Here is a 26,027-nt window from a genome sequence, read left to right as displayed (position 1 = left end):
GAAAATAACTTAATTTCATTATCTTTTTTGTTTCTCTGGGCATATAATTCTCTATCGGCAGTGTTTCCCTTCACAAGATGTCTCTTCATCGTCTTCTCACTTCCATTATTTCAGTTGAGTTTTAGGCTTCCTGTTCTTTTTGGAAAAGCGTATGTTGTTTTTTCCCCTGTTGCTTTTACTTATTTTATTATTTTATTATAAAATTATATATATATATAATTTAAGGTGTACAATACAATGTTTTGATATACATTGTAAAATGATTACTAAAGGCAAGATAATCAACATATTCATTGCCTCACATAGTTAGTTGCCTTTGTGTGTGTGTGTGTGCGTGTGTGTGTGTGTGAAAACACTTAACATCTACTCTCTTAGCAAGTTTCAAGCATACAGTACAGTGTTATTAACTGTAGTCACCATGCTGTACATTAAATTTTTAGAATTTATTCATTCTACATAACTGGAACCTTGTACCCTTTGACAGATATCTTCTAATTTCCCTCACCTTCCTGCCCCTAATAACCACCATTCTACTCTCTGCTTTTGTGAGTTTCACTTTTTTTAAGGTTCCACCTATAAGTGACATCATGCAGTACTTTTCCTTCCGTGTTTGCCTTATTTCACTTAACATAATATCCTCCAGGCTCATCCATCTTGTCACAAATGGCAGAATTTCCTTTTTTAAAGCTGAATAATATTTCTTTATATGTATGCTTTAACATATATTAATATTATTATATATGATGTGTGTGTATGTATGTGTGTGTCTGTGTGTATATATATGTGTGTGTGTGTGTGTATATATATATATATATATATATATATATATATATATATATATATATCTCCATTCATCCTTTAATGGACACATACTGAATCCATATCCTGGCTATTGAGAATAATGTTGCAGTAAACATGAGAGTGCAGATAACTCCAGGATACTGATTTTTTACCTTCAGATATATACCTAGAAGTGGAATTGCTAGATTTTATATGGCAGACCTATTGTAATTTTCAAAGAAACTTCCATACTGTTTTCTATAATGGCTGTATCCATTTCTTGTTACGTTTATGATTTTCTTTTTATCTTTGGTTTTCAACAACTTTCCTTGATGTGCCTACATGTTGTTTTTCTTTTTATTCACTCTGCTTGGGTTCAGAGATGTTCTAGAATCTGTGACTTGAGGTCTGTCATCAATTGTTTCAAATTGCCATCCAGTATCTCTTTGTTTATAACTTCTCCATTCTCTCTTCTCTCTTTCTGGGACTCCAATTTACATGTATGTTAGACTTTTCACTATGCTCCAAGTGTGTCTTATGCTATTTTCTCCATTTTAAAACTTTTCTTCTCCCTGCATTCCAATGTGAATATTTTCTACTTCCATTTTGCTGTTCCTCTCTCCTGTCTAATCTTCTGTTAAGCTTATTTATTGAATTCTTAATTTCAGTTTTTGAGTTTTTTGGTTCTAGAATTTTTACTGAACTTTTTAAAAATAGATTCTACTTCTTTAATAAAATTTACATTTTAATCTATTATTTCAAACATATTAATTGTAAGTATTCTAAAGTCAGTGTTAGTACCTGTATATAGATCATCCTTGGCTCTGTTTCTATTTTCTTTTTTCTTCTTGATTTTGCTCATTTAGTCATTTTTTTCTGGCATACTTGGTAATTTTTTTAATTGAATGCCAGAAATTCAGGAATTATATATGAAAAACTAGAGGCTGAAGGTGATCTTGTCTTTCAGCTGAAGGAATTTAATTTTTTTCTGAGACCATGGTCTCTCAAATACTGCCTGCATAAGTCAACTCCCAATGCTCATAAACAACTGTTTTCTTAGTTTTGTCTAATTGTCAGAGTCATTCCTACTGAGAGGTTGAATCTTCTATCAGTTACTTTGTCACAACTGGAAGTGGAATTCTGTTTTTTAATTTTTTAAATTATACTTTATGTTCTAGGGTACATGTGCACAACGTGCAAGCTTGTTACATAGGTATACATGTGCCATGTTGGTTTGCTGCACCCATCAACTCATCATTTACATTAGGTATTTCTCCTAATACTATCTCTCCCCCAGCCCCCCACCCCCCAACAGGCCCTGGTGTGTGATGTTCCCCACCCTGTGTGTGATGTTCCCCGCCCTGTGTCCAAGTGTTCTCATTGTTCAATTCCCACCTATGAGTGTCCTTTACTTTTTCAAGTGACCCCTCTTTCCTTCATCGGGATTTCGGACCTTGCACTCTGCTAGTTGTTGTCTTACTTCTCTGGTGATTCCTTTCCAGTCTCCTGTGGTTTCTGTTGCTTTGTTTTCAACTTACAAGTGATGGAATGTCCCACAGCTCAGGGCATAGATGTCTTATTCTCAGACACTTATTCCCTATGACCAGGAAGCCACATTCAGTCCCATGGCATTCAAAGTCCCATTTCATATGCTGAGACCAACTGGAGGTTCATTTAATTTTCACCTACTTTCTCTGACCCATTAGGAGTTGTGTGCTGTAAGTGCTGTGAAGGAATAATGCCACTACACAGTCTAAATTATTGTTTGTTCATGTAGTAGAACCTATGGAAGTTAAAGATTCATGATTCAATACCACTACATTATTTACTGGACCTTTAACTCCTAGAATATGTATTTAGTACAGAACTTTCTAAATGTTTCTCCTGCTTTTACTAGCTTGAATTGACGTAAAATTTATTTTCACCATTTTCCCCCTAGGATGGAGTTTATAGGCCATATTCTGGGTTTAACTAAGAACCAAACTATTCCGTTAGTTGGTTTCTTCTAAGTCCCCATATTTCTCTATGAAAATTCATTTTTGTAGAATTTATTGACCAAGACCATGTGCCCCAAGAGCATGCTGTTAAATACACACCACAGAAAAGTCATTAAGGTAGGAAAAATACTAAAATTTGAGTATTTTACATTTTCTGCAATTCCCCAACTTCTCAGAAGATTGATTTTCCCTAAAGGTAATTATTTTGTTGTTAATGGATGGAGATGAAATTAAAGCAGCTGAGAGTGTGATAAGTTGAATTACACGAGAGATGGATAAACCTTAAAGAGTAGCCTCTGGTTTTACAAGAATGGGATAAAAGAGATAAGGGCAGAACAAGACAGGATCAGGGGCCATGGGTGGAGGAGGGAAATGGAAAAATAAAGCAAATAAGAGAGGAGTGAGATTGTAAGGAAAGATACACTTTCAAAAATATTTAAGAAAATTTAGCTTTGGGATATAACCCTTCTCCATATTCATAAAAAAACTTAACTTAAAATCTTTATTTTTTTCAATACTTTTGGAAACATCCATGTATTGCCTTTTTTTTAAGTCATTACATGTTGCGATTTTCTTGAAGGTGAGAGCAAGAATAGGATTCATTCAGTTGTGTTTTGGGTGGAATTTCTCAGGAACTGAGGACAATCATTACAAAGCAACACAAAAAGAACATTGTATTTCTATGCGACAAAAGTGGAGTTTTATTCAGAAGCAGCAAAAATAAGATACAGAAACATTGCTGTAAAAGGAAATACAGGGTGAAACAATCAGACTTTCAAATCTGAGAGTGAGACATCCTTGCCCCGAGTTACCCTGCAAGAATTTCCATGTTTGGGACAGAAGAACTTGGTATCCATAAATACAAATATAAGGTATAAAATTTGGTAAATTCTATTAATTTCTTTCTGTAAATAATATCTAATTTCACACTTGGGTCAACATGGGGAACATATATTCTAGATGTATAGCCAGGACATATATCCTAGATATATGTCCAGGATATGGACACACAGTTGGTGGGAATGGCCTCTTCTGAGTTGTTTATGAGATGCACAAGGTCTGCTTCTGTGAGGAGTGAGCTGAAGGGGAGGAGATAGTTTCAGGAAAGGAGCTCAGCAGCAAGAGGAGGCACAGCACAAGGGACGGGGGCAGGTGGAAATGACACAGGTTGGGCGATAGCAAGTGGTGTGGCAGGAGACTCGGCCACAGACTGGATGCAGGCAGCAGCACGGGCGGCAGCAGCTGGATTCACAGCAAGAAGGGCGGCAGCAGCTGGAGATGCAGCAGCTGGGACGGCAGCAGGTTGGCTGGCAGCACACAGACTGGTAGCACTGGGGCCTGCAGCAGCTGGACACACAGCAGCTGGGGCGACAGCAGCTGGAGATGCAGCAGCTGGGACGGCAGCAAGTGGGCTGGCAGCACACAGACTGGCAGCACTGGGGTCTGCAGCAGCTGGATACACAGCAGCTAGGGCGGCAGCAGGTGGTCCTGCAGCAGGTGGTCTGACAGCAGCTGGGACGGCAGCAGGTGGGCTGGCAGCACACAGACTGGCAGCACTGGGGTCTGCAGCAGCTGGACACACAGCAGCTGGGGCGGCAGCAGGTGGTCCTGCAGCAGGTGGTCTGACAGCAGCTGGGGCGGCAGCAGGTCTCCAGGCCACAGCCCTGGTCAGAGCAGACGGAACCACAACAGGAGCTGACCATGGTGTCAGAGGGTAAAGGTTCTGGGTGGGTTTCCAGGAGAGTGAGTTTCGTGAGTTTGGGAGTCTCCTTGCTGCATGTCCCCTTTTATACCCAGCTGAGGAGCCTTTGTGATTATGAGAAGATTGTTTCCTTGTTTTTGTTTATATGACACAAATGCAATTACTAAATTATATTGTGTTTTTCTAGTAAAAAATCCCAATATATAGAAAATGATTATTTCCCTTTTCTCACCCTGGTGTTCCCACATGAGTCACCTCTTGTTTTCCTTTCCTTGGTTTCAGTGTCACATGACTTCAGTCTCTGGGTATCATGTGACATGGGAGGGCCACTGTCACTTGTCTGTTTCTCATCATGATATCGTTTTGGGAGAGCTTCTGATTGGGCTAAGATCTCTAGTGGAGAAATGCATGTGTCAATCAGCTGGAATGCTGACAAGAAAAAAGAAAATATGCTCCTGTTTTTGAGTGTGAGAAATGAGGAAGCTTATGATTCACTGTATGTATTCTGGGTGGCCATTGAGCTAACTAAATTCCTAGGTCATTGCAAGCTGTGTTAATTCTCATCACTCTGGTGCACCTTGAAACAGTTAGTAGTGACTCACTGTTTCTAAGGAACAAAGCATCATCTGGGCTTGAGCTGCGTCTGTCTTCAAAAGTGTCCTACAGGCTGAGGTAGAGTAATGTGGATCATAGTTTTTGATCTGCCTTTTGAAATATCAAATGTGTAATGGTTATGCTTTATTGACATTTTGTTAAAATCTTTTTCATACATTTTGAGCTAAAACATCTAGCAGGGTTTTTTTTAGTATCACTTATTTCTAAGATTTTTTAAGAAGCATTGAGAGGAATATAAAAGATATATTCTTTAACTTACAGGTACTTATGTAACTGTGGACCTCAATTTTAAAAATCACCCACTTTCTCTTCCTTTCCTCCCCTCTCACCTCTTCATTCCTTCCCTCTGCACGCTCCCTTCTGGCAAGACTATCTAATATCTTATCTAATTATATTCTTGCTTAAGAAATTCCAGAGGCTAATCTTGAAACAAACCAGACACAGAGCCCTGAGGAATCCTCTCACTTAGGGGGAATCTTGAACAATTAATCCACCACCATTGGGCTGAAGTCAAAATAATGCCTCCCAAACCTCTGGACACCCAAGATAGCCATTGGAACAAGACATGCAGACTCAGCACCCTGCACCACCCCTGCATGTCTCCCATGCCAAGTTTCCCTTTCAAAACTCTATGGCAAATTTTAAAATTTAAGATGGCACTTTAGAATGCTAGTTCACTAGCTAAAGGATGTCAGTGAGATATATCTTGGGGTGAAATGTTTTTATTTCCTTCACTTAGCATTCTTCTAGTTATTCATTACCAGTTAGTTCAAATGCCATTTTTCTCCAATATCTTTCTTGGCCTCACACAAAGCAAGGTTATCCTCTGGTTTACTGGCTCTCCAACTAGAACTAACTTTCCTTTCACCAGCCCTTGCCTCTTATGTGTTGGCTTTCCAGCAGCAAGCAGCTGAACCTGGGTCCAGTTACATTTACACAGAAATTGCATTCATAACAAGTTTTTATTTTATTTATTTATGTATTTATTTTTTGAGATGCAGTTTCACTCTTATTGCCCAGGCTGGAGTGCAGTGGCACCATCTCAGCTCACTGCAACCTCCGCTTTCCAGGTTCAAGTAATTCTTCCACCTCAGCCTCCCAAGTAGCTGGGATTACAGCCATGTGTCACCACGCCCGGCTAATTTTGTATTTTTAGTAGAGATGGGGTTTCACCATGTTGTCCAGGCTGATTTCAAACTCCTGACCTCAGGTGATCCACCCACCTTGGCCTCCCAAAGTGCTGGGATTATAGGAGAGAGCCACTGTGCCCGGCCCATAAAGAGTTTTTAAATAAAATCCTCACATGATTATGGTTCTAAATAAAGGGTCTTCTTTAGTGCCGTGGACATTCAGGGAAAAGCAATTATTCAAGGAAAGAACAAATTACCTTCACGATATTTTCTCTTCCTGGGAATGAAGGGATGTCTCTTGTGAACTTATGTGGGGCCTGAGGAACCTGGAGATCTCTGCCCTAGTGGAGTTTGTATTCTAGAAGGAGCTGATAGACACATGAATTTACAATGGAGAATGAGATGATAGAGCCCATGTGTAAATAAGGCACCACAGAAGTGCAATGGAGGAAGGATTTTCCTCACTGAAAAATCACTGACTTGAGGCGGATTGATTAGTAGGAGAAAAGGCATACACATTTATCTAACAAGTATACCCAAGAGCCTTCAGAATGAAAACTCAACCCCTCAATAAGGTACAGAAGCTTATACAACATCTTGAGGTCCCAGAAAGAATGAGGGCTCAGAGCATGGCCAAAAACAGGAAACAGGTTTTAGTGGCAAGGCAGTTGTATTGGTCCATTCTCATGCTACTAAGAAGAAATACCCAAGACTGGGTAATTAACAAAGGAAAGAGGTTTAATTGACTCACAGTTCACCATGGCTGGGGAAGCCTCAGGAAACTTACAATCATGGCAGAAGGGGAGGCAAACACGTCCTTCACATCGTGGGAGCAAGGAGAAGTGCAGAGGAGAAGGAAGATAAGCCCCTTATAAAACCATTAAATCTCATGAGAACTCACTATCACATGAAGGTAACCGACCCCATGATTAAATTGCCTCCCCCTGTGTCCTTCCCATGACACGTGGGGATTATGAGAACTACAATTCAAGATGAGATTTGGGTGGGGACACAAAGCCTAACCATATCAACAGGTTATGGGAGGGAGAAAGAAAGAGGCTTGGCTAGCAAAGGGGGTCTTGTTATGTGGATGAAATCTCACAGGTAGCAACTCTCAGAGAAAAGAGATGGTAAATGATTTTTTTCAGAACTCTAAGGGTGTCAGACAGTCAGTTATTCTCTTCTAGATCCAGGAAAGGCCTATAATGAGAAGGCCTGACTGCATTAATGGAGATTCTCTACAGATGCAAATTTCCTTCACAAAAGACAGCTTTGCAGGGCCACTTTAGTCTGCTGGCCATGTGGCAGCCATCTTAAAATATGTCAAAAAATATATTTTGGGGTAAAATATTTTTTATTTTCTTAATTTAGCATTCTTCTAGTTGTTTTTTACTGTCCAAATGCCATTTTTCTCCAATATCTTTCTTGTTCTCACACAAAGCAAGGTCCTTACTCCACTGCACATCTGTTGTGCCTTATGTATGCACAGCCTCTACCATCTGATTCTCTCTCAGAAATTCGTTTGTCTATTGGCACCTTCTAAAATACAAATTCCATTAGGGCATAGACTATGATCTATTCATCTTTATATAACAGAACCTGAAACATATGTTTAATGGATGAAGATTTTGTCAAGGCTTTCAAGGGTCACACTGACCTTTGAGAATACAAACCATTCAAATAGGTGGAGAGAAAGGGGATATAAAAGGAGCACATAATTGAGATTGGGCATGACCCTGGCTTGTGATGGTGAAAGTGATATGCTGAAAGGTCTGTTTTGAGAAGTAATGAGAGAAGTTGGGATTGATAGCATGAGGGAGAAATTGTGGGTACCCTCAAATCCTGGAAGAAATGGTAGGGAGCTATGAAAAGCCTTCAGGAAGGAATGTTAGGTGATATTGTAACCGCCCAGTGGGTTCATTTTTCTTGCTGCCCAGATGGAGCAAACTTACCAAGACAGGGGAATTGCAATAGAGAAAGAGTTTAATGTGCATAGAGCCAGCTAAAAAGGAGACCAGAGCTTTGTTATTATTCATATCAGCCTCCTTGAAAATTAGGAGGTTAGAGTTTTTCAAGGATAGTTTTGTGAGCAAAGGAATGGGTGCTGCTGATTGGTTGTGGATGCAATCATAGGGCTGTGGACCATGGTCCTTGTGAGCTGAGTTTGCTTCAGGCAGCGGGGGTCGGTGGGGGCAGGACCAGCTGAGTCAAGAGTCACAGGTCCAGGTGGGCCTACTGATTGTCAGAAATGCAAAAACATGAAAAGACGTCTCAAAAATCTAATTTTAGGTTCTACAGTAGTGATGTTATCTGCAGGAGTAATTGGGGGAGTTGCAAATCTTGCGACCCTGCAGATAACATCACTACTGTAGAACCTAAAATTAGATTTTTGAGACGTCTTTTCATGTTTTTGCATTTCTGACAATCAGTAGGCCCACCTGGACCTGTGACTCTTGACTCAGCTGGTCCTGTCCCCACCGACCCCCGCTGCCTGAAGCAAACTCAGCTCACAAGGACCATGGTCCACAGCCCTATGATTGCATCCACAACCAATCAGCAGCACCCATTCCTTTGCTCACAAAACTATCCTTGAAAAACTCTAGCCTCCTAAGTGGCTGGTAATTGCTTATGTCTACACCTTAGCAGAACTCAGGCTCCTCTCATCCTCTTAACCTGGTGAACTTTCATTAGTTTTACAAAGGTGGTTTAGTTTTGTGGAATGGATATTATCTTTTAAACTATAAACTAAATTCCTCCCCCAGGTTAGCTTGGCCCAAGCCCAGGGCAATTTGGAGGTTAAAGGCAAGATAGGAGTTGGTTCAATCAGATCTCTTCCACTGTGATAATTTTCTTGCTGTTATAATTTTGGCAAAAGTGCTTTCAAAATATATGCTATGCACAATTTATTTTAATTTTTGATCTGCCTTTAGAAATGACAAAACACTCCTGGATTTCTGGGAAGAGATGCCATTAAAAAATTGAAGTGAGGCTGGACGTGGTGGCACACACCTGTAATCCCAGCACTTTGGGAGGCCAAGGCAGGTGGATCACAAGGTCAGGAGATCAAGACCATCCTGGGTAACATGGTGAAATCCTATCTCTATTAAAAATACAAAAAAATTAGCTGGGCATGGTGGTGAGCGCCTGTAGTCCCAGCTACTTGGGAGGTTGAAGCAGGAAAATGGCATGAACCTGGGAGGCGGAGCTTGTGGTGAGCAGAGATCACGCCGCTGCACCCCAGCCTGGGCAACAGAGTGAGACTCCATCTCAAAAACAAGAGAAAAGAAAAGAAAAGAAAAAAGTTGAAGTAAGACAGCAAAATTTGAACTCTCAGCATCAGGTGATGGCCATGAGCATAACAAAGATAAATTATTCTCTTTATTATGAAATAATAAATTTATTTATGAAATAACTAAATTCTTTCTTTGAAATAATCAGTAGAGACTTGGAACAAATTGAAAATAGAGGTATAAGAAGGGTTCTTCCTAAAAGTTATAAAAGATATTTCAATTGAACTAATTGTTTACATATTCTATAATTTTCTATATATGTAATTTATACCCCCTACCTACTTAAAGCCAATAATTAAAGTTTTTAAAGGATAAATAAATCAGAAAGGATAAGATGTGCCTAAAAAAGAAGAACTTAAAAAGAATAAGCCATTTAGAGATAAGGAAGAAATATTTACATTAAAAGACTAGAATGGAATCGTTGGCACAATTATGCACTGACTACACCTGTTCTTTTCAGAAACTTAAGCAAAATAAAAACCCAATGTGTTATGGAATTCCTGTCCCTCCCTTCCTTCCTTCCTTCCTTCCTTCCTTCCTTCCTTCCTTCCTTCCTTTCCTTTCTTTCTTTCCTTCCTTCCTTCCTTCTTTTTTCTTTCTTTCTTTCTTTGTTTCTTTCTTTTTCTTTCTTCTCTAAATATTGTATACTGAGAATTTTGCTGGATGCTGGAATAACAAAATAACAAATGACATGTTTTGCAATTGTTCTACTGTTTTACATATATTCGCTCAATTACTAGTCCCAACAATCCAGTATGGTAAATTCTATTATAATCCTCCCTTTACAGATGAGAAACTTAAGGCACAGGTGGGATTCAAGCCAGTAAGCAGGGGAAATGTAATTTTATTTCAGCCAGCCCAGCACTGGGTCCATGTTTTTAATCACTATACACACAACCTCTCTGCAAAATCAGATATGAAAGGAATTTTCTCTATCCTCATGTTGCTTTTGATGCAGTAAAATTTATGAATTTTTTTCTTTGACAGCTCCTGGGTATGTGTCATATTTTAAAAGGCCTTTCCAGTTATAAATTTACATAAGCATTATCCCATAATTTCTGTTAACTTCAAGGTTTCATGTTTTATATTTTAAAATATTTTACCTACTAGGAATTTATACAGATACAAAATATGAGGTTTAAATGTTTTATAATCAGATGTGACCAAGGCTCAACATCATTTATTAAATAATACATCTTTCCATTACTGAGTTAAAGTGCCACCTTTTCATATAATAAATTCTTTTGTGTACGTTAGTCTATTTCTGGACTTGATTTTCAATTCACTAATGATTTTTCATGTGCTAGTATCACAGTCATCAATGTATGGTATTAACATGCTTCTAATGGTTATCAAGTTCAAGTCTGCCTTGATAGGTTATGGCAACATGCTGGTGAACTCATATATCTGTGTTGCAAAATGGTATATGTATACTGGGTTCGTTGCCCTGAAAATGTGAATTGCACCTGTCTGGCCTCTGAAACTGGCATCGAAAAGAATACACTAGCTGAGTCTGCAGTGGCGTATGAGTCTTACTAGGTTTGTTGAGTTTCCTGTAAAATTCTGACTTAGGTGGTGCAGCTGAAACAATTGGTGGAACCAACTTGTTTAATCACCAAGCTTGTTGATTAACCTCTTCCTTACTCACTGGCCAGATGGGACTGTTATAAGGGAGTTCATGGGAATTAAAACTCTTATTTCAGTTACTTCTTTAATCAAAACAGGCATCTATTGTTGCCTTTCTGGAGTTCTATCTTGCTTAGTTTTACTAGCTAGAAAGGCTTGAGCAATTCCAAAGCTATATATTTAGCATGGGCAAATAATACTGAGAGACTTCGAAGTGAATGAAACATCAACTAAGTCAATGTTTCATTCACTTAAAATCCATCTCTACTATGCATTTAGATAAAGCTGATGTGACCACAGAATAATAACTGCAGTCACACTTTCCCATTCATAAATTTATGTCTACCTTGGGTTTCACCACAATGTCTTCCATATCATCTTTGGACCCTTCAGAGCACCATAACTCTCTCCAAAGCCAATGACTGTACTTGAGTGTCTGTGCATACTTATTCTAAGAAGTTTCGCATGCCACCCTTGGGACATTTCACCCAAATTATTGCATAGGCCTTCAGACCCGGGGTACCTGCTCCTTGTTATTGTGAGCCCTGGGTACTGAGCTTTCCCTTGTTGCTTTCCCTGAACTCTAGCTACACCTTTGCAAATAGTCTCTTTATTACGCAGATACACTGTGTCATCTCATTCCTGCTGTGGCCCAGTTCTTGTGGACACAGGAAATTACAAGCCTCATATACTTTAATACTGAAAAGACCATATAAAACCTATAGTCTTTGATTTCACTCTAGCTAATAAAGCATAATGTTAAAACCAAAGCCTGCATCCTGTAATGAGCAGTTGTCAAAGAAAAACATATGAGAGGATAAAAGGTTTGTTAATTCTGATGTATGAAATGACAAGTCTGTACTCTGTAGAATAATTTAGAGTGAATGGAAAAGGCTGAAGCTGAAAGTGTCTGCAAGGCATTTTTATGATATGCTAAGACCATAACGCCTAACTTAGGCTGGAGTGAAGCCCACGTAATGTTAACTTCTATTCATGTAGTCGCTTGACAACTTAAAACTTCTTTATTTTTACATTTCAGAAATAATAATTAGCTCGTAGTTACATTTCTTTGGAAATATAACACAGCTAATAAATAAAATTCTGATTTATAGAAATTTTGGATTTAAAGCAGTTTTAATATACTTTGGATTATTAGCTGAAATATAAACCCTTATATTTATATAAATAAGATATTTTGCACATATTGTAACACATTTTTTCATCTACATAGAATAACACTTGTTTGAGTTTTGATGATGAGAAAACTGAGTCTCAAGGAAAAGTCCCACCCATGTTCTCTTAAGACAAAGCAAGGTGATTAAAGCCCAAAACAAAGGAGTAAAACCATCAAGAAAATGAAAAAACCTCAGTAACATTAGGGGCTAAAATTATAAAGGAGTTTCAGTCTGGAAATACTAAGACTTTGAGCATCTATTAATTAAAAGATGTAAAACTTTTATGAGAAAACTGCCACGGATGTCATAAATTTCCCAAAATCTTGACTTAGAAGGTACACTGTGTTCTGAAAGATCATTTTATGTTAAGAGAGGAAAAAAGGAAGGAAGGAGTGAGGGAGGAAGGAAGGAAGGAAGGAAGGAAGGAAAGAAGGAAGGAAGGCAGGCAGGCAGGTAGGCAGGCAAGGGGAGGGGAGGTGGAGGGAAGGTAAAGGGATTCGAAGGGGAGGGAGGGGGAAGTAAGGAAATAAGAAAAAAGTACTTGAGCTAGGGAAAACACTCAAAATTTCCACAACCAATAATGGAACATACTGGAAGTAGAAATACAGTCAGACAAAATGTAGATGACTTCATGATGTTCAACTTGCTGGAGTTTTTAAGGGACACTTGAGGCATATACCAAAACTTAATTTTGAGTTGTAGAAGACAGTGCAACAATGATACAAATTTTCTTGCTGTTCTGTCAAAAAGAAAATTATGCTAAGATATTATTCTAGCCCAGGGTATTGTTTCAATCACAGTAACAGCAGAAATTGTATTTATTTATTTATTTATTTATTGAGACAGAGTTGCTCTGTCACCCAGGCTGGAGTGCAGTGACATGATCTCGGCTCACTGCAACCTCCTCCTCCTGGGTTCAAGTGATTCACCTGCTTCAGCCTCCCAAGTAGCTGGGACTACAGGTGTGCACCACCACGCCCAACTAATTTTTGTACTTTCAGTAGAGAAGGGATTTCACTATGTTGCCCACACTGGTCTCGAATTCCTGGCCTCAAGTGTTCCACCCACTCAGCCTCCCAAAGTGCTGGGATTGCAAATGTGAGCCACCACGCTCGACCAGAAACTGTATCCATTAAGAGCCTATACTGCATTATGTACCAGGCCCTGTGGTGAGTATATTACATGGGTTATGTCTCTTAACATTTAAAGAACGTAATGCATTATCTCTATTCACAGAGAAAGAAAACTGAGGCCTGAGGAGGTTAAAAAACTTGCCCCATGCCACACAACAAATACCTAGGGGAGTCGTGATTCCAATACAGGTAACATGAATCAAGAGCCCAGGCTCTTAAACATGCTCGCCTGCATTTGAAGAGAGATGGCCCTTGATGTGAACTGACAGGTAAAGACACACACACACACACACACACACACACACACACGCAATGAAATCACTAACAAATCAGAAGATTTCAATATTAGGGAAGTGGCTGTTTATTAATACATGAAAACAATATTATATGAGATCATCACAGTTAGTGTCCCCTTCGAATGAAGACACTGCTCATCTAAAAATAACTGCACTGGGGCCTGGCATAACATATTTTAATGAATGTGATTGTCTGTCATTTCCTAGAAGAGCTGAATGTCCACTCTGAAGGCCACACGAGACAAACTGGCAGGGAAGTGTTCATTTTTCCAGTGACTGGCTGGCTACAGTGCATTTTAAATGACTAATGAAGCCATTCATAGTATGACAAATATCACAAGGAGACATTAGCAGCAAGAGGAGGCACAGCACAGGGGGCGGGGGCAGGTGGAGATGACACAGGTTGGGCGATAGCAAGTGGTGTGGCAGGAGACTCGGCCACAGACTGGACGCAGGCAGCAGCAGGGGCGGCAGCAGCTGGATTCACAGCAAGAGGGGTGGCAGCAGCTGGAGATGCAGCAGCTAGGATGACAGCAGGTGGGCTGGCAGCACACAGACTGGCAGCACTGGGGCCTGCAGCACCTGGACACACAGCAGCTGGGGCGGCAGCAGCTGGAGATGCAGCAGCTGGGACGGCAGCAAGTGGGCTGGCAGCACACAGACTGGCAGCACTGGGGTCTGCAGCAGCTGGACACACAGCAGCTGGGGCAGCAGCAGGTGGTCCTGCAGCAGGTGGTCTGGCAGCAGCTGGGGCGGCAGCAGCTGGGTTCACAGCAAGAGGGGCGGCAGCAGCTGGAGATGCAGCAGCTAGGGTGGCAGCAGGTGGGCTGGTAGCACACAGACTGGCAGCACTGGGGCTTGCAGCAGCTGGACACACAGCAGCTGGGGCGGCAGCAGGTGGTCCTGCAGCAGGTGGTCTGGCAGCAGCTGGGGCGGCAGCAGTTCTCCAGGCCACAGCTCTGCTCAGAGCTGACAGAGCCACAACAGGAGCTGACCATGGTGTCAGCGGGTGGAGGTTCTGGGTGGATTTCTAGAAGAATGAGGTTCTCAAGTTTGGAAGAGTCCTTGGGCCACAGCCTCTTATATACTGCCCAGATGTCCTGTTGGTACTACATTTTCCTTGTTTTTGTTTACTTAATAACTAAGTAATTATCAGATTACACAATAATGTTTGCCCATTTAATGGTTTAAACTTGTTGAAAACAAAATTTTCTTGTCCGGATGTAATAAGATCTATCACGTCTGCCTTCTCTCATGATTCACACCTTGGTAGCATCTTCTAGACCACGTTCTCTTCCTCTTCCTCCACAGAGGGCTGTTCATGTGATTCCCTGCATTTGGAATTGCATTTCTTACTCTCGCTTCAGGTACCCTCTACCAAGATGGGATTTGGTCAGTCACACTTCCAGTTATGCATTCCCTCTAGTGACCAATAGCGAGGAAAGCCCATCTGCTCTGTGTGGCATTCCTAGTCTGTGGGTCATTATTAAGCAATAAGCAAAGGGATAGCAATACCTGCATGTGGCCTTGGTGACCTCTACACTATTGAAATGGGTTTCCCTGAATGTTTCAAATTTTGGGTCATATTCCATATCCTTAAATTTTTATACTTGGTGTTACTAATGGGTCAGTTTCTTAAATTGATACTTTGCTCTCCTATATTTTGTGTCATGTCTCTCCAGTTAATCTATTAGATTCCGGAAGACATAGTCCCATTTTTATTCCATAACTCATTGTTTTTTTTAAATGCCTCTAACTGTCTGTTAACATAATGCAGGTGTGTGTTTTCACTTTTTAAAAAAGAAATTTGAGATAATTGTAGATTTACATACAGCTGTAACAAACAGTCCCAGGAGAGGCTGTCTGTACTTCACCCAGGCTCCCTAACACTGTGTAACACCTGTATAATACTTTTAAGTATCTATCTACCCCCACTACTGTGTCTTGCATGATGTGCTTAATATAGAAAGAACTCAAGCTCAGTGAAATTAAAAACAATTAGTTATTTTTCAGATTGACATATAATATTGTATTTACCATGTACAACTTAATATTTTGAAGTATATATACATTGTGGAAGGGTTAAATCTAGCTAATAAATGCATTACCTCTCATACCTATCATTTTTTTGCGGTGAGAACGCTTAATATCCATTCTTAGAATTTTTCAAGAATACAATATGTACAATATATCATCATTAACTATAGTCACTATGCTATACAGTAGACCTCTTGAACTGATTCTTCCTGTCTAGCTACAATTATATGTCTTTTGACCAGTATCTCCTCAAGCCCCTGACTCCCTAGCCACCCCTAGCCTCTGATTATCTTCATTCTCTGCTCTACTTCTATGATATCAACTTTTTTGAGTGCGATCATGTGAGTGAGATCATGTGCTATCTGTCTTTCTATGACTGATTTACTTCACTTAGCATAATTTCCTTGAGATGTATCCATGTTGTCACAAATGACAGAACTTCCGTCTTTTTACAGCCAAATAGTATTGCACTGAGTATATACTGCATTTTCTTTATCCACTTACTCGTTGGTGGACACTTGCACTGTGTGCATATCTTGGCAATTGTGAATAGTGCTGCAATAAATCTGGACATGCAGTTATTTCTTCAACATACTAAGTTCATTTCCTTTAGATACATAAAGTACCCAGAAGTGGATTGCTGGATAATACGGTAATTCCAGTTTTAATTTTTTGAGGAACCCTTATATTGTTTTCCATAATGGCTGAACTAATTTATATTCCCACCAACAGTGTACAAGGGAGTTTTTTTCACATCCTTGCCAATACTTGTCATCTTTTGTCTTTTTGATGATAACCATTCTAACAGGAATAAGGTGATATCTCAATGTGGTTTCGATTTGTATTTCCCTAATGATTAGCAATGTTGAGTACTTTTTCACAAACCTGTTAGCCATTTGTATGTCTTCTTTTGAGAAATGTCTAGTCAGGTCTTTTGCCCATTTTTAATCAGGTTTTTGTTTTCTTGCTTGTGAGCTGTTTGAGCTCCTTTTATATTTTGGATGTTAACCCCTTATGAGATATGTACTTTATAAATATTTTCTCCCATTCTGTAGGTTATCTCTTGACTCTTTTTGTGGTTTCCTTTGCTGTGTGGTAGCTTTTTAGTTTGATGTAATCTCAGTCATCCAATTTTTCTTTCGTCGCCTGTGCTTTTGAGGTCATATTCAAAAAGTCATTGCTGAGACCAATATCATGAATCTTTCCCCCATGCTTTCTTCCAAAAATTTCATAGCCTCTGATCTTACATTCAAGCCATTAACCCATTTGAACTGATTTTTGCATACTGTAAGAAATAAGGGACTAATTTCATTCTTCTGCATGTGGATACCCAGTTTTCCTAACACAATTTATTGAAGAAACTGTCCTTCCCCCATTCTTGGCATCTTTGTTGAAAATCAATTGCTTATAAATGAGTGACTTTATTTCTGGTCTCTCTATTCCATTCCATTGGTCTGTGTGTCTGTTTTTATGTCAGAATGATGGTATTTTGGTTACTGCAGTGTTGTGGTTTATTTTGAAGTCAGGGATATTTCTGTGAAGAATGTCATTGGTATATTTATAGGGATTGTGTGAGATCTGTAGATTGCTTTAATAATATTTGGACAATATTGGAATAAACACAGGATATCATTCCATTTATTTGTGTTTTCGTCAATTTCTTTCATCTGTGTTTTACAGTTTTCAGTGTAGATATCCTCACTTCCTTGGTTAAACTTGTTCTTAAGTATTTTATTTTATTGTAACTATTGTAAATGAAATAGTTTTCTTGATTTCTTTTTCAGATGGTTTGCTATTAGTGTATAGAAAACCTACTGGGTTTTGCATGTTGATTTTATACTCTGCAACCTTACTGAATTTGTTTATTAGTTCTCACAGTTTCTCAGTGGAGTCTTTAGGGTTTTCTACATATAAGATCATGTCATCTGCAAATAGAAACAATGTAACTTCTTCCTTTCCAATTCAGATATTTTTAAAATATTTTATTCGTGTAAATGTATAATTTTGTTACATGGATATATTGCATAATGGTCGAGTCAGGACATTTAGAGTATCCATCACTGAAATAACGTGCATTCTACCCATCAAGTAATTTCTCATCATCCATCCCCCTCCTACACCCCTGCCCTTCAGACTCTCCACTGTCTGTCATTCCACACTCTACCTCCATGTGTACGCATCATTTGGCCCCACTGTAACTGAGAACATGCAGTATTTGTCTTTCTATGTCTGAGTTGTTTCACTTAAGATAATGGCCTCCGGTTCCATCCATGTTTCTGCAAAAGACATGGTTTCATTATGTTTTATGGCTGAAGAGTATTCCATTGTTTATATATAGCACATTTTCTTTATCCAGTCATCCACTGATGGACATTTAGGTTGATTCCATATGTTTGCTACTATAAATAGTGGTGCAATAAACACATGTGTGCAGGTATATTTTTGGTATAATGATTTCTTTTCCTTCAGGTAGACACTCAGTCATGGGATTGCTGGATCAAATGGTAGTTCTAGTTTTAGTTCTTTGAGAAATCTCCATACTGTTTTCCATAGAGGTTGTACTAATTTACATTCTCAACAACTGTTTATGCGTTCCCTTTCAGCTCCATCTTCATCAACATTTGTTATTTCTGTCTTTTTGATAACAACCATTCTTACTGGTATAAGATGATCGCTCATGGTGGTTTTAATTTGCATTTGTTTAATGATTAGTGATGATAAGCATTATTTCAAATGCTTATTGGCCATTTGTACGTCTTCTTTTGAAAAATGTCTATTCATGTCCTTTTCCCCTTTTTAATGGAATTATTTGCAATGTTTTTGTTGGTAGAGTTCCTCTTAAATTCTGGATATTAATCCCCTGTTGGATGGATAGTTTGCAGATATTTTCTCCCATTCTGCAGGTTGCCTGTTCACTCCATTGATTATGTCTTTTGCTGTGCATGACAGACCAGGAGCACCATCATCTTGGACAAACACTGCCACTTGAAGTTGCAGCTCCCTTTCTAGCCTCATGCATTTCAAGGAAATCACTTCTCTTCTAACTACAAGCAGCCGGAAACAGCAGACAGTAAAACACAGATAAGATAGCTCGGGCACAGAGGGAAGCAGGGGGAAAGTCTCTTGGGTAACTGCCAAACTTCACCCTCGTACAATGGGCCCCAGTAAAAGAGTGGGCCTTAATAAGCACTTTCCTTTCCCTTCACGTGCACTAAGATAGGGAAGTTAAAAGCAGACTCGGGCTATGCCTGCAAGGGAATAGACACACAACTCTCCCTCCCAGATAAGCACAACAAAGAGACACAGAAGCAGTCCAAGCCTCTAAAAAACTCTCCCACCCTGAATCCTTAAAAACTCTTAGTCTGTAAAAGAGTGTGCCTCCAACCTAACTCAGCCAAATGCCGCTCTTAGGTTTGTTTTCTCTAAAATAAACCTGTCTTAACTGGCAAGCCATCTTTCATGTTTCTTTCCTTTTTGTTTAATTCTTACAGTGCAGAAACTTTTTAGTTTAGATAAATCTTATTTGCCTATTTTCTGTTTTGTTGCCTGTGTGTTAGAGGGCATAGTCATGAGTTTTTGGCTAGACCAATGTCCAGAAGAGTTTTCCCTAGGCTTTCTTCTGGTTTCTTTCTTTTTTTCTTTCTTTCGTTCGTTCCTTCTTTCTTTTTTTTAGACGGAGTCTCGCTCTGTCACCCAGGCTGGAGTGCAATGGCTTGATCTCGGCTCACTGCAACCTCTGCCTCCCAGGTTCAAGCGATTCTCCTGCCTTAGCCTCTGGAGTAGCTGGGATTACAAGCACCCACGACCATGCCTGGCTAATTTTTGTATTTTTAGTAGAGACAGGGTTTCACCATGTTGGTCAGGATGGTCTTGAACTCCTGACCTCAAGCAATCCGCCCGCCTCAGCCTCCCAAAGTGCTGGGATTATAGGCATGAGCCACCGCTCCCGGCCTCTTCTATTATTTTTATAGCTTCATGTCTTACATTTAAGCCTTTAATGCATCTTGAGTTGATTTTTATACATAGCGAGAGATAGGGATCTGGTTTCATTCTTTTGCAAAGGCAATCCAATGTACCCAACATCATTTATTTATTGAATAGGATTTCCTTTCCCGTGTATGTTCTTATCAACTTTGTCAAAAATCAGTTTGCTGTAAGTATGTGGCTACAATTCTGGGTTCTCTATTCTGTTCCACTGATCTATGTGTCTATTTTTAACCCCAAACCATGTTGTTTTGGTTACTATAGCCTTTTAATATAATTTGAGAATGGATAATGTAATGCCTCCAGCTTCCCCACCCCCCTTTCGGATTGCTTTAGCTACTTGGGCTCTTTTTCACTTCCTTATCAATTTTAGGATTTTTTTTCCCTAATTCCATTAAAAATGACATTAGTATTTCAGTAGGAATTGCACTGAGTCTGTAGACTGCTTTGGGCAGTATGGTCATTTTAACAGCATTAATTCTTCTGATCCGTGAGAATGAGATGTTTCCCATTTGTTTGTGTTATCTACAATTTCTTTTGTCAGTGTTTTGTAGTTTTCCTTGCTGGTATCTTTCACCTCATTCGATAAATATATTCTTAAGTATTTTTATAACTATTGTAAATGAGATTGCATTCTTGATTTGGTATTCAGCTGGATCATTATTGGTGTATGCAAATGCTACTGATTTTTGCTTGTTGATTTCATATTCTGAAACTTTACTGAATTTGCTTATCAAATCCAAGAGTTTTTTGGTGAAGCCTTTAGGGTTTTCTAGATATAAGATCATGTCATCTTTTGCTGTGTGAAGCTTTTTAGTTTAAATAAGTCCTGTCTGCCAATTTTTGCTTTTGTTGCCTGTGCTTTTGAGATCTTAGTCATGAATTCTTTGGCTAGATCGAGGTCCAGAAGAGTATTTCCTAGGTTTTCTTCTGGTATTTTTATAGTTTCATATTTTACATGTAAGTCTTTGATTTATCTTGAGTTGATTTTTGTACATGGTGAGAGAAATGGATCCAATTTCATTCAGCAAACAGAAATAATTTGCCTTTCTGTTTTCAAATTTGAATACTGTTTATCTCTTTCTCTTGCTTGATTGCTCTGGCTAGGGCTTCCAGTACTATGTTGAATAGGAGTGGTACAACTTGGCATCCTAGTCTTGTTCCAGTTCTTAGGGAGAATGCTTTCAGTTTTTCCCTATTCAGTGTGATGTCAGCTATGGGTTTGTCATATGTGACCTTGACTATGTTGAGATACATTCCCTCTATACCTAATTTGCTGTGAGTTTTTTCATAAAAATATTCTGAATTTTTAAAAATGCTTTTTTTGCATCTACTTAAGTGATCATATGCTTTTCATCCTTCATTCTATTAATGTGATGTATCATGTTTATTGATTTATGTGTGTTGACCTAACCTTGCATCCCCTGAGTGAATCTCACTTGATCATGGTGAATGATCTTTCTAATATGTTGTTGAATAAGGTTTCCTGGTATCTTGTTGAGTATTTTGTATTTTTGCACCTATGTTTATAAAGTATATTGGCCTATAATTTTCTTTTCTTGTAGCGTCCTTATCTGGCTTTGGTAAAGAGTAATGCTGTCATTATAAACAGATGTTGGAAGTGTTCCCTCCTCTTCACTTTTTGTGGAAGAGTTTGATAAGGATTGGCATTAATCCTTCTTCAGATGCTTGTTAGAATTCACATGTGAAGCTATCTGGTATTGAGCTATTCTTTGCTGGGAGGTTTGTTATTGCTACTTTAATCTTCTTATTCATTATTGGACTCCTCAGATTTTCTATTCTTCATGATTCAGTCTCGGTAGGCATTATGTTTCTAGGAATTCATCCATTCCTTCTAAGTTATCCATACATTTACACACAAACATACACAGACATACACATACACATACACATACACATACTCATAAGTGCGTGTAAAACTGATAAAACTAGAACAAGTTTTGTGGATTTTACCAATGTCAGTTTGTGGGGTTTGACATGTACTCTAGTGATGGAATATGTGACGACTGGGGAAAACTGGGTGAAGGGTGCATAGGACTTTGCTGTACTTTTTTTCTACTTTCTATGAATTTATAGTTAATTCTAAATAAAAAGTTAAAAATATATATATGAGGATTATTGGGAAAAAAGGGGGAGCATGCTTTTACTTGCCAATCTCATTGAATATTTACGACATCCTTACTATATTTTGTCGCTATTGTGATCATTTCCTTAAAGAAAAGCAACCCTAGGCTGAGATAGTTAACATGTACAAGAACATACCTGGTATGTAGTACAGTCAGAATTCAGCCCCAACTCTCTCTAATTCCCAAGTGCACAGTCTATACTGTATATAGAGCTTCCTTATCAGTTTAAATCCCTTCCTTTAAATAAGTTTAAATCACTTCATGGGATGCAGTTTATTGACGACTTTCTATTTCGGTGGCTGTTGCAATTCATAGCTCTTATGTTAGATGTATTAGGTTCAAATATGCCTCCTTTGATACATTTTCCTATTTCTGCTGTGAGACAGAATCCTAGTTTTGATAAAAAATCTCATTAGAGAATATCAATTTAATTTTTCAATTGTATGATCCCCTGATAACATGTACTCTCCGGTTGTGCAGAAAAAGAGACAGAAATATGCATAGGCCAATTTATTAATAATAAACAGTGAAAGAGAACCATACACACAGATTGTCTCAAGTCTACCTAAATGGTACCTCTTTTATTACACAGAACAGCTGTATTTTTTCTTTTATGCACTTTTTTCTCTTTAAACTAATTGTTTTGTTGTCATTTTAGAAGTTCATTTTTTTTTTATGTTTACCTAATTGATACCTCATCTGGAGGATTGGACCATCTATGAATCTTCTTCCTCTCCCACAGGTTGACCCATAGCTACTGGTAACTGATGTCTGAGTGCAAAATTCCAACCACCTTGCCTCTCAGAAAGATGGGTCTGTGATACTAATCACACTCTAGAGCTTCCTATGGGGTCAGAAGAGAAAATAATTCAATAAAAATCATGTTCTGCCTTAGGTTTTTAAACTCCTCTATTCTGCTTCCCAGTTTCTTACTGATTTTTCCTGAGAGCATTTTCTTATAAATCACTTATCCAAGAATCCTTGTTTTCGGTTCTATTTTGAGTGAATCCAACTTAGCACACCTCTTAAACACAGTTTCTTTTAGAATAAAAGTTACTAGCATGGCAATTCTGCCTTATCCTTCAGATATAATAATGTGGAAGAAAAAGAGATTGAAGACTGGGTGTGATGGCTCATGCCTGTAATCCCAGCACTTTTGGAAGCTGAGGCAGACAGATCACTTGAGGTCAGGAGTTCGAGGCCAGCCTGGCCAACATGGTGAAACCCCGTGTCTACTAAAAATACAAAAATTAGCTGGACGTGATGGCACATACCTGTAATTCCAGCTACTTGAGGGGCTGAGGTGGGAAAATCACTTGAACCTGGGAGGTGGAGGTTGCAGTGAGCTGAGATGGCACCATTGCCCTCCAGCCTGGGTGACATAGCAAGACTCTATCTCAAAAAAAAAAAAAAAGAGAGAGAGAGAGATAAAGACAACTAGTCCAGAGATAACTGTGCCAAAACTGAGGAGAAGAAGAAAAAGAAGAAGAGGAAGAAGAAGAAGAAGAAGAAGAAGAAGAAGAAGAAGAAGAAGAAGAACAAGAGGAGGAGGAGGAGGAGGAAGAGGAGGAGGAGGAGGAAGAAGGATAAGAAAAATATTTATTTAGAACATTTACCTATTTACTAGACAGTATACTCAAGAGTTGACCGTGACATCAGGGTAACCACTGATATTGTATAAAAATGATTTAATTATGTTACGTGAAATAGGCCAAGCACAGAAAGACAAATTGCTAATGGAATGGAACTCATGAAGATAAACAATAGATTGCTGGTTATCAGAGTCAGAGGAGGGTGCCTGTGGGAAATGAAGAGGTGGATTGACGTGTACAAATATAAGTTAGAGATAAAAATATGACCTAGTATTCAATATAACTGTAGGATGACTATAGTTAACAATGATCTATTAAACATTCCAAAGTAGCTACAAAAGAGTAATTCAGATGTTCCTAGCATAAAGAAAAGATAAACTGTGATGGATAATCCAATTACCCTGATTGGATCTTTACAAATTATATGGATGTATCAAAATTTTATATGTGCATCTGCTATATATCAATAAAAAAGGAAAAATGTTTTGAAGGGCACTAATACTGAGGTTAGGAACACTGGTGTCTTAGATTGGGTCCCCACTGGAGCCGACCCAGGAGTATATTTGGGAGGTGGTCCCAAGAAGTGCTGTACAGAACACGAAAAATGCTCCAGGAAAGGGAGGGAAGTGAATACAAGATGAGTTAATGATCAGAATAGCCCTGTAGGCAGCTGGAATTTGGTGTCTCTGAGGACCACTGACAGGCTGGTACAACATGCTCCCAACTGGAGGAGAAATAACTAAAGCATGTGTTCACCAACTCTCACTCATTTGTTGAATACTGTTCCAAGAGGCTTTAACTCTACAGTCCAGAGCTTGCTCCTTGGCTAGAGAAACTCTTCAAGAAGAGAGTTCCAGGTGCTTGCTCTAAGAAACCACCATTGTATATTAGAATAAAGTGCGCTGAGGAAATAGAGGTGGTGCCCCTGAAATTACATTCTGCAGAGAAGAACAACAGAAAAATTGACTGGTAATGACCACACTCAAAAAAGAAAAATAATGAGACACAGTATCTGTATATTTCTATGCCTGAAAATTTATTTAAGATTTATTTAGATAAATATTTGTTTAAAATGGAATAGCTCCATATGAGAAATTATGGCAGAGAGCAAATATTTCAATTAAGATAGTTGACAGATTTCAGAGCAAATTACAACTTATGTTCATTTGGTAGAGAGGTAAAATGTGGGGGGAGCATATATTTGGAGGCCAGATTCAATCTAAGAATTGGTTGGAACTGAAGTTTTCCAACTAGCTTCCCATAACTCAGCTCATAGATGAGCTACATCAAGAACGCTGGTTGATGAGAATCTGGTGAGTCCAGATGACAGCCTCAGCAGCAAGAAGCACTAGAGCAGGTTGGGCGGTAGCACATGGTCTGGCAACAGTTGGGGCGGCAGCAACTGGAGATGCAGCAGGAGAGCCTGCAGCAGCTGAAGCCACAGCAGGAGGAGCTACTGCTGCTAGAGATACTGCAGGAAGGCTGGCAGCAGCTGGAAATGCAATAGCTGGGGTGGCAGCAGGTGGTCCTGTAGCAGGTGGTTTGCCAGCAGATGGGCTAGCAGCATAGAGACTGGCCACAATGGGGCCTGTAGCAGCTGGACACACAGCAGCTGGGGCGGCAGCAGGTGGTTCTGCAGCAGGTGGTCTGGCAGCACTGGGGTCTGCAGCAGCTGGACACACAGTAGCTGGGGCAGCAGCAGGTGGGCTGGCAGCACACAGACTGGCAGCACTGGGGCCTGCAGCAGCTGGGGTGGCAGCAGGTGGTCCTACAGCAGGTAGTCTGGCAGCATTGGGGTCTGCAGCAGGTGGGCTGGCAGCACACAGACTGGCAGCACTGGGGTCTGCAGCAGCTGGACACACAGCAGCTGGGGTGGCAGCAGGTGGTCCTGCAGCAGGTGGTCTGGCAGCACTGGGGTCTGCAGCAGCTGGACACACAGCAGCTGGGGCGGCAGCAGGTGGTCCTGCAGCAGGTGGTCTGGCAGCAGCTGGGACGGCAGCAGTTCTCTAGGCCACAGCCCTGGTCAGAGCACACAGAGCCACAACAGGAGTTGACCATGGTGTCAGAGGGTGGAGGTTCTGGGTGGGTTTCCAGGAAGGAGGGTTTGGAAGGCTTGGAAGTCTCCTTGCCCCAGATCCTCTTTTATACCCTGCTAAGGGCTGATGTCATCGGATGCAGCACTCTTTCCTTGTCATTGTTTGTTCTGATGAGCAGGCAATTATCAAATTAGGCAAGTTTGTTTTTCTGCTTAAATTTGTCAACATGGAGAAAAGCATTATTTCCTTCCCCTGGTGTGTTAGGATTCTTCAGGTCAGCTCTTCTTGAACAACCTCTTGTGTGTCTCTTGCTGCAGCTACCTCCTTGAGCTGCCATGTGACATCTGCCTGCAGGTACCATGTGCTGCAGCCTCATTTTCCTTAATACATTATGTCTGACCTTGGGTGATTTTAATTCTTCTAGGCCTGTAATTTTCTTTTGGTGACTCAGGAGGAGAAAGCTGTGCTTTAATCTCATGGCATGTTT

At 39.7% G+C, this 26,027-nt stretch overlaps 3 protein-coding genes across 9 annotated transcripts; all 3 read right to left on the bottom strand.

Moving 5' to 3' along the window:
- Nucleotides 1–3,452: 3,452 nt before the first annotated feature.
- LOC100615402 (keratin-associated protein 4-12) lies at nucleotides 3,453–4,537 on the bottom strand. Of its 2 annotated transcripts, XM_024350320.2 has the most exons (2): nucleotides 4,215–4,480; nucleotides 3,890–4,139 (listed from the first exon to the last, which is right to left on the bottom strand). In XM_024350320.2, exons 1-2 carry the CDS (start codon nucleotides 4,478–4,480, stop codon nucleotides 3,890–3,892), a joined length of 516 nt encoding a protein of 171 aa, XP_024206088.2. The 2 variants fall into 2 exon arrangements, with proteins under 2 accessions (XP_016786559.3, XP_024206088.2); XM_016931070.3 differs by having other exon boundaries at nucleotides 3,453–4,537.
- Nucleotides 4,538–14,091: 9,554 nt separating this feature from the next.
- KRTAP4-5 (keratin associated protein 4-5) lies at nucleotides 14,092–14,742 on the bottom strand. 6 transcript variants are annotated; one of them, XM_054670288.1, is made up of 2 exons: nucleotides 14,438–14,742; nucleotides 14,092–14,356 (listed from the first exon to the last, which is right to left on the bottom strand). In XM_054670288.1, the coding sequence occupies exons 1-2, from the start codon at nucleotides 14,740–14,742 to the stop codon at nucleotides 14,092–14,094; spliced, it is 570 nt and encodes a 189-aa protein (XP_054526263.1). The 6 variants fall into 6 exon arrangements, with proteins under 6 accessions (XP_054526263.1, XP_009430486.1, XP_009430484.2 ...); XM_009432211.2 differs by having other exon boundaries at nucleotides 14,092–14,453; nucleotides 14,529–14,742; XM_009432209.2 differs by having other exon boundaries at nucleotides 14,092–14,536; nucleotides 14,582–14,742.
- Nucleotides 14,743–24,523: 9,781 nt separating this feature from the next.
- On the bottom strand, nucleotides 24,524–25,602 carry KRTAP4-4 (keratin associated protein 4-4). Its single transcript, NM_001247982.1, has one exon. It carries the CDS (start codon nucleotides 25,560–25,562, stop codon nucleotides 25,062–25,064), a length of 501 nt encoding a protein of 166 aa, NP_001234911.1. The 5' UTR covers nucleotides 25,563–25,602; the 3' UTR covers nucleotides 24,524–25,061.
- Nucleotides 25,603–26,027: the final 425 nt, after the last annotated feature.

This window comes from Pan troglodytes, chromosome 19 (genome assembly GCF_028858775.2).
Source record: "Pan troglodytes isolate AG18354 chromosome 19, NHGRI_mPanTro3-v2.0_pri, whole genome shotgun sequence".
NCBI classification, from domain to species: domain Eukaryota; kingdom Metazoa; phylum Chordata; class Mammalia; order Primates; family Hominidae; genus Pan; species Pan troglodytes.
This window is presented reverse-complemented; position numbering and strand designations above follow the sequence as displayed.